Source organism: Stegastes partitus, unplaced genomic scaffold (genome assembly GCF_000690725.1).
Source record: "Stegastes partitus isolate 25-593 unplaced genomic scaffold, Stegastes_partitus-1.0.2 Scaffold94, whole genome shotgun sequence".
Classification (NCBI taxonomy): Eukaryota; Metazoa; Chordata; class Actinopteri; family Pomacentridae; genus Stegastes; species Stegastes partitus.
The window spans coordinates 263,461-272,592 of NW_007577825.1; the positions used below are offsets into that span (position 1 = coordinate 263,461).

General features: G+C 37.5%; 1 protein-coding gene across 1 annotated transcript in view; it reads right to left on the reverse strand.

The window, feature by feature from the left end:
• The window catches only part of sptb (spectrin, beta, erythrocytic), a 57,672-nt gene that overhangs the window by 25,907 nt on the left and 22,633 nt on the right, over positions 1-9,132 (reverse strand). The window contains exons 4-10 of the mRNA XM_008277284.1: positions 7,420-7,571; positions 7,125-7,298; positions 3,593-3,690; positions 1,300-1,380; positions 1,056-1,171; positions 812-924; positions 545-732 (exon numbers count right to left, since the gene is read on the reverse strand). Coding sequence (XP_008275506.1) covers positions 545-732; positions 812-924; positions 1,056-1,171; positions 1,300-1,380; positions 3,593-3,690; positions 7,125-7,298; positions 7,420-7,571 — 922 coding nt within the window. The remainder of the gene's footprint in view (positions 1-544; positions 733-811; positions 925-1,055; positions 1,172-1,299; positions 1,381-3,592; positions 3,691-7,124; positions 7,299-7,419; positions 7,572-9,132) is intronic.

The window sequence follows — 9,132 nt, forward strand, 5'->3', positions numbered from 1 at the left end:
TCCACAGATTGAAGAAAAAAGAAGAAAACGATGCAAAAACCAACATGACCCCACCCCTCTTTAAGAATGTTTCACTCAAAAACCAATTTTACCTTTAACTCCAAATTTTACATGTTGTTTACATGTTTACATGGGCAAAAAATAAATAAAAAATCAAGGTGAATTGAGATGAAATGACCCAAATGTTTCTTGAGATTTCTTTGCAGGTGATGCCATTTGAAAATCCGTAGGTGAGAAGTAAAAGAATAAATGGAGAAGAAAGAAGCCAGAGCTGTGATGATTAAAATGGAATGACCTCTAAGGAAATCCACAAAGACATGGTCAACACAATTAGACACACTTGGCGAGGTGCCCGTTCACCTACTGATTTTCAACGGGCTTCACCTGCGAAGAAATGACGACTAATATTTGAGTTTTTGTGGACAGTGATACAAGGTTTTGAAGTATACAGTTACGCCCCAAAATGGGAGTTACGGCCCTGGTTTCCAGCAGAGGCTGACAACTTCTTGAAGTACCCTTGTACGGGTGGCCTGGCTTGACTTACTTGGGCGGCTTCTCCACGGTGCGGTAGGTGTTGAAGGCCTGAAGCTGCTGCTGGACTCCCGTCAGAGAGTTGGCAAGTTTGCGGTTGTTCAGCACGATGATGGTCTGTTCGATCCACGTCAGCAGGTCTGACGCCAGGGTCTCGTACTTATCGATCATCTTCTCCGTCTCGATGGCGTGATCCAGGACCTGAAGAAGAAGGAGGGCGAAGTTAAACAGGGAAGCAGACTCATCATACCAATAGGTATACGTCATCTCTCTGTCCCACCTTTCCAACTCTCTTGCCCTCAACAGCGAGCTGCTTCATCTTCGAGAAGTAGTGGTAAAATGCCACGACATACGTGATGATAGACTTCTCATCGGGGTTCTCTGTGAACACATCTACAAAACAAAATGGCAGACAAATCAGTCAGAGCCAAACCAGAGGCATCACTGGTCCCGAGTTCTGTTTTGTTCCACCGGGCTTAACACATAAACATTTATTTCTCCACGAAGGCACATCAGTCACTCGCCTTCTGGGTCCAACAGTTTGGTCACACCGAGCTTCTGCTCTGCCACGTTGAAGGCGTTCTGGAGGTTGTGGGTCGGGTTGGACCTCTTCAGACGGCTATAGTCCACCAGATCTGGCCTGGGAGGGAAATATGGAGCGACGGTGAAGGAGATGAATGAGAAGGACCGACACTGAGCAGACGGGTTTCTTGTGTGTTTACATTTCCAAGCTGGTGAGAGTGGATTCTGTCATTCATCTTCCCTTACCGGTGTTTGTGTATGAGAGCGTTGAAGGCCATGCCATCTTTCCAGCTGGTGGTGAAGTTTGTGATGTTGACATTGGGGTATCTGGGAAACAACGGCAAGGAGACGTCATTGACTGAACGTTTCTGAAGTGTTTTAGGTTCTGTTCTTCTTTTCAACATGTACAATCATGAACCTCTTACTTCTGTGACTTAAAGCCTTGAAATAAATGAAGTGGTTTCACAGAAAGGCGGCATTCATTTAATGCTTAAAGGTAAAAAATGTAGAAACAGATTCGGAGAAATCCAGATGAATGCTAACCTACAGTATCACCACACTTCAAATACGACCTTCAACCTGAAACGATCGGTTTGACGTGTTTGGAAATACACTTATTCATTTTCATACCAAGAGTAGCATGAAAAGATCACTAACACTCGTATGTTCAAACATTAAAAATGAAGCTACAGCCAGCAGCTGGTTAGCTTAGCTTAGCATCAAGACTAGGAATGGTGGGAAATAATAACTGAAGTTAAATCAGCATACCGGCATTTTAAACTCATATATGATGCTGTTTTTCTTTGGTTTTTGCACAATGTTAATCAGGTAGGTGGATTTTGTTTATCATCTCATACGTTCTAAGAATGTTCTGCAGTTATTGTAATGTTTTCAGTTGGAAGTTCCCAAAAAGTTCTTCTTAATAGTGGGATGACTACAGATGTTCTAAAAATATTTGGTGGTAATGTTGTTAGAATGTTATGCTTTAACATTCTTAAAAGGTTTTCTGAATGTTGAACTAATATGTCCTTTTGTCATCATGGAATATCTGGAATCTGGAAAATTTAGGGAATGTTTTCTCGAAGAACGTCCTGTAAATGTGTTACCTCAACAACATTTGCAAAACAAAAACTGTAAACGTTGCCGGCAAAATGTTCCACCTTTGTTATTATGTCACGTAATAGGAACATTATCCTAACATTATCTAACATTTTAAAACATTTTTGGTTTGACATTGATCTTCCATTTTTATTGTGTAACAGAATCTTGGCTCTCACACAACATCCACTCAAGGTTCTAGGTTGTCATCTTACTTCACTTTTTTAAAAATATATTTCTGAGGATTTTTGCCTTTATTTTAGAGATAGAGAGGAGAGGGGGGAGAAGACTGGGGAGAGACCTGCAGCAGAGAGCGAGAGTCAAACCCACGACCGCTGCGTCAAGGAACCACAGTTCGTGGGTTTCCCGCTCAACTAAGTAAGTTATAGGGTCGCTCGTCTTACCTCAGTTTTAACCTTGTAGGAACATTATCCGGAAATATAATTGTCCCTAAAATGTTCTGTAAACATTAGAACAAAAACTTTAAACATTATTCAAACTTGTAGGTGATGTGAGGAAATGCTGTTGGAACGTTGCCTCCTAGTTGGGATATCGTCAGTATTTAAAATATATACAGGATTAGTCGTATTGATCTTTTTATCGGCAAGAAAACAAACATATTTCCCAAAGTATCAAACTACTCCTTTAAGAAAATCATAATTTACGGTTTTCAAGTCATCAAATATATTGTTTGTTGACAACTAGAAAAAAACACCTACACTGTGGTTTTAAAAGTATATAAATGTTGCTGCACATTTAATTAGCTTACTTGGCTTATCAAAATAAAAGCCACAGTGGAAAGTAATGACTGTAAGTACATCAAGTCGATTTTCTTTTGCTTTTACTACAAATGTTGTACTTTTTAGTCCACTACACGTATTTGATAACTTTAGGAACATGTTACTTTCAATACTCTGATTAAAAACACCTAAAACAATACTATGATGCACATTATTCTGAATTTAAATCATGTTATTGCTCCTTTTAATCAGGCAACAGATCTGAATATTTCTTCCACGGCTTGGATTTTTAAAAACGAACCGTGACAATGAACTAGAAAGCTTTTGGCAGGCCCGTTTTTAACCATCAAACTAGAAGATTATAAATGATATCTTTTATTTATGGAGCGCAGGATAAACACTCTCAAAGACACTCTACGTGGCAATTTAAATAAATAAAACTTAGAGCTTTTGGCGAGCCCAGTTTTAACCATAAAAACCAGAATAATAAAAAATGACATCTTTTATTCACAGAGCAGAGATAAAGACTGTCAAAGACACTCTGCGTTGCACTTTAAATGAATAAAATCGAGAGTCATTTCTGAATTGCGAGACTTTCAACGACTAACAGATGCACAAACCTGGATTTACATCAGCGAACAGGATCCTGACGGATATTTACAGCAGCTCGGTTGATGCTAAAGGTCACGCAGAACACTTACCCTGCAGTTTTCATCTGACACCACAGAAGAAGAGCATCCTTGGCCGAGCGCGTCTCCTTCTGGTCCGCCTGGCCCGTTTCCACGATGATGTCCTGGATCTGAGGAGGAACAACAAGCACAGCTGGATGGTGAATAATGGAACTTAACTAACGTGTCGTGTTTGCCATCAAACAGGAAGAGGAACGGCGAGTAGCATGTTGGTAATGGGAGGCAACAGTAGGGATCATTTTGGCAAAGTGGATCCCTTTGAAACACAACATTTATCATAGCTTGAAAATAAAAAAACAACAAGTTTTTTATTTGTGTGAAACAAAATCTCAAGTGATATATCATCAATGTTATTAGCCGGGCTTGATTCTCACAAAACTAAACATTGGATCCAAATGATAGAAAGCGGGCTGGTAATTATTGAAGTTCTTATTTTCCCACACAGTGGGCCAGTAATTAGAGCAGTGATGTGATCTGAGAGACAGGCCCAGAGAGAGGGCTAAATTTAGCCAGCTTTGGTTCTCCTTGGTTTATGCAGACTGAAAGATACAGACAGGACCAAGTCAACTCTTTTCTTTCCTGTTTTTTTTTTTCTTTCTCTCTCTTTTGAAAAGGCTGAATAATGCAGCGGACCATACTGTTTGAACTAACACGTCTAAAAATACCAGTGTTGCTGTCAAATTAAAAATAAATATATGGCCTCGCCCAGAAGATAAAAGAGTCAAACAGACATGTTCTGATGTGTTGGATGTGCTTCTAACAGCAGTTAATAATGGCTGGAACCTGAAGGCATCGTTTCAAGGGAAAAGAAAACAGTCAAAAACATCCCAAGGCTGCCGGTTGACAATGTTTCTGCACAACATGCACAGAGACAAAAGCGAGACTAAACAATTACCAACCTGAGACTTTTCCATTAAACGCCGTATATTGTGGCTGCGCCGCAATAGAGATGCGATTATAACGTAATTAAGATGTCTTTAAGTGAAGCAGAGTCTGTTTTATTTATGCTGTTAGTCAGTGGGAGTATAATCATATTATTATAAATAAAGTGCACTGCAGTATTTAAAATGGCTGGGCTGCACACGTGGCCACTTTTAATTGCAGATTTAGACATGCGTGCTGAAAAAAACATGAATATAATAAAGTTTTCAGACCCTTTAAACACAAGAAAACCCAAAGGAACGTTGAGCAAGACTGAGTCTGTTGTTGAAAAAAACAAAAAACTAAGAGCATGTTTGGGTTTGATTTAGAAAAGTGTTCTGGAGGATTATGTTAGGGAATAATGGAAATGCCTGAACAAACATCAGGTCGATCAGCTGTGTAGCTGTGAACACGTGACCACTTCACTGACCTCTCTGAATGCAAAGAAAAGAAAAAAAAGAAGGATTTATACAAGATGGGGTTTCATTTAGAGTTCATTTCTAGATTAACTACTGATCTTTATTAACTACTGCTCTGTTGTCTGGTGCAGTTTATGGTGGACGCTAAACATTTATACATAGTCAGTGTGCAGCAGATACTGCAGATAAATGACACTCCTACATATTTCATATGTTTTGTGTTGTTACTACTACGTCTATATTACTATTATTATGTATATTTATATGAGACATACACTGTAAAACTGTCCTGCTGTGTTCACCAACAGTTTGTACTTCTGCACATATTTGCTACTTTTACAATGTACAAAATAAGTTATGTACATTCTAAGTATCATAACATTTAAAGTAATGTGTATAGCTTTTAAATATCTTATACCTCTGTTTTTGTTTTATGTAAAATTTTAGTCAAATTTCCTCATGTTTCCTACACGTATAGCTTCTTTAGAATAGAATAGAATAGAATAGAATAGAATAGAATAGAACAGAATAGAATAGATACTTAATTCAAAGTAAGAGGGATGAGAGTGATGTCAGTTTGAGGTGGTCATTAAAGTGTGTCCTGAGATTGCCCTGAAGAAGCTTTGACTTTTAACCACAGCCTGAATTAACCAGTAACTCAAATACTCAACAGTTCTTAGTACCAAAGGTTGATGTGACCTTCAGGCTTTGACGCATCCTGTTTAAAAAAACAATGAACAGAAGGACTGAGCCAAATCAGTATGATTAATATATAAATATAAAGACTAAAATCATATTTCCCTGCTATTATTCATCATGTCATTGATTTAAAATGTACAAAACAACCACTAACCCAACAGATCTATGTATTTGTTCACTGTTATTATATATTTTGCTTTAATGTCACGATAATTTGCAAAGAAATGAAACAAAACAACACGAGTCTCCTCCAAAACAAGGTTTATGCTTACAAAGAGGGGTTTAAAACTGAAAATTATGCACGTATTTGGAGAACCATTTTGAAACTCAGGAACTCTGTTATACTTGGATCAGGCTGTCGGAAAGTTTTTTTTTAGTTATTTTGTGGTACAACTTGTCACACCTGCTCAGTCAGTTAAGAAAGTTTAACCAATTCTTTTTTCAGTTTTGTGATCAAATATTTCATATTTAAAAAGTATCCTTAATGTTATTGTGACATGTAGCTACATGTGGTTCAGAAAATATCAGCAGTTTACTTACTGCTTTGCTTATATTGTACATTTTTTGTTAATGTGTGCTCAAAGATGAGACTTTTCTGACTGATTTAACCTCTTAAGGCGTCCACATGAATGGACATCACATTTTGGGTTATATTACCACAGTAGTTACATTTTTTAAAAGTTCTTTTTTGGCCTTTTTTTGACAGGACAGGAGAGTGGGGAGAAGAATGGGGGACGGGGACCTGCAGGAAATGGATTCGAACCCACAACTGCTGCGTCAGGGACTATAGCCCCAGTACATGGGTCACCAGCTCAACCAGTTGAGCTATAGCGGCGGCCCAGTAGTTAAATGTTTTAAAAATTATTTTCTTAGTTTTATGTTTTGTATTATTATTTTATTTTATTTTATTTCATTTTATTTTAATATATTTATTTATTTATTTATCATTTTTATTTGTTTTTATTTTAAAATATTTTTATTTTCTTTATATATTTTTTAAAATGTTTTTATCTTTTATTCTCTTTGCTATTTGATCTGATCAAACCGCAAAGAAAAATTTAAAATGCATATCAAACAAGAGCTTGAATCTTAGGAGGTCAATCATTTTTTTCATATTTGGACTCACATATAATTGGAAATTACTTAATTTGCTCGTCTAATGTGGCAGATTCAGAATTAATGCACTGATGAGAAATAGCAGTGAACATTTCAGGTTTTTATCTGAAATAGTTTCTGAGGTATTATTGTTCAAACACAGCCTCAAAATTTCAATGTCAAAAAAATTTGCTGAAAGTGGGTCAATGGGCAATTTAAAAAAAAGAAGAAAGTTATCTCAGAAAGTACTTGATGTATGAATCTGAAGTTTCACAGCCACCATTTAAATATTCATAGGTTCATAATAACAATATTTCCACCAAATCATAGACGATTGAGTAGATATTTATATTTATGTGTGTATGTGAATCAAATATAGGACTTCAGTGCAGCCAAGGTCCTCAGTTTACCTGGAAACGCAGGATGATGGTCCAGATGAGTCCAAGGATGAGGCGATGGTTGCCGTCGACAATATCGTGAGAGCCCATGTTCTCCAGATGGACCCTCTGCTCTTTGAGGAACTGCAGCGCCTTGTCCACATTTTCCAAACAGTGGATTCGCATCCGGCCTTTAGTGGGTTTTGGCTACAGAGGAGAGAAGCAAAAACAATGGAAAGAGAACATTTCAAAGACGAGAATGACCGCAAGAGAGCTGGGAAAGGATATCAAACGGAAGCATAAGAAAATGTGAGATGAAGCTTCTTACCAGTCGCTCACCAGACAGCACCTCCAGCAGTTTAATGAGCATGCGTCCGTCCCGCAGGTCCAAGTAGAGGTCAGAGATGCGACAGCCGACCCGGGACAGGATGGAGTTGACCCATTTAGTGAAGGTCTTCTTCTGAACCGCCTCACGCTCATCTGATGGGAGAACAAAAGTTAGAAAAAAAAAAAAGAACATGAGCTCCATGAATAACGCAAAAACCTCACAGCTACAGAGCAGCAGCGCCGGAGCTGGTAGGGATTTGCTGTATTGCACAAGGGCACTTCAGACGAGGAGGATGCCTGCGAGGCTGTAGGAAGAAGTTGGCAGGAGTTACAGTATCTCAGCATTTGTCTGAGGAAATCTGGTCCAGAGACACAGAAATCTTACCGGTTATATTAATCCTCAGTGCAGAGTTAAGCTTCATACTGTATGCTACAAGCCATATACGTGTGCTACAGGGAAAGTTGTCTGTATTAAACTGCTAGCATCCAATCACCATGTTTCTTTGGCTCCAGTGGTTCTGGCATCCGAGGAACATTATCTCCTGTGGAACCTCAAACCTCCTCTGGAGCAACATCCAAACACTATATATGTATAAAACACTACCGAAAACTAAAGAAAGTGAAGTGCAGGTTCTATTTACTGTAAGCCGAACCATTGTGCAGCTCTGATTCAAATTACTTTAGTAGATTTTAATAAAAATGTTACTGTAGGTTCAGTTTTCTGTGCAGGAAAACTAAATCTTATTTGACTGGCAGATAAGCAGCATTAAAACATTCAAACAGGGATCAGATGTGAAGCAGTGAAATCTGGGCTTCCCTAGTTTTAACTGAGCACCAAAAATAATGTTTAAAGTCTCTTCAAACTTGGAATCTGACTCCTTCTACCCCCAAACCTGTACAATCCATGTCCCTGCAGTAATCAACCAATATTTAGAACTTCAAACTTCAACCAAACAGTATATATTGCAGGAAATAAACCCCAGTCCAAAAAACTTGACTTTATATTCATACAGTGCATCTCTTTTCAGAGCAGTGTGTTAAACTAGCGACAGAAACTAGTGACACAATCTGCTGGCAGTTTTGAGCTTTTTGTTGAGTGAAAGGAGGAGTCATTATTGGTCACTGCTGCTTTAACTGTTGGTATGTGTCATAAAGTATGTATGTTAGGGGTTGAAAAATCATAGATAATTCTTTAATGTTTGTCTTTAATGTCTGGTAAAATCATACACAAAAACCTAATAATCAACTTGTTAGTTTCAAAAAACAAAGTTCCAAACAATTAATACTGTCCACATCCACAATCTGCATTAGTAGAAACAGTAAGTTGGTCTGTTATAACGTTGGACCATAAATTTGCACAATTTTTTTTACTGTATTTAAATCTGCGGAAGTACTTTTATCTTACTGATATTTAAAAGAAAAATAAAGTATATTTTTCTGTATTTTACAGCCAATACCTGGTGAAGTCATAGAAAAATTATATACATTTTGACACTTTGACAAACGAAAGAAAAGAAGAAAAAAAAAAGGCAAAACTTTACATAATACCATCATCAGAAATCTATATTTTCAGAGATGGTAATTAGTTCTTTAACAATGCTTGACCTTAAAATGGCATTATTTTTAGTGTACTTAAAGCAGCAAAAATCATTATAACTAGATGTAAAAGAAAAAAATATGCATATTGAAAATTACCTTACAGATTTTCCCTATT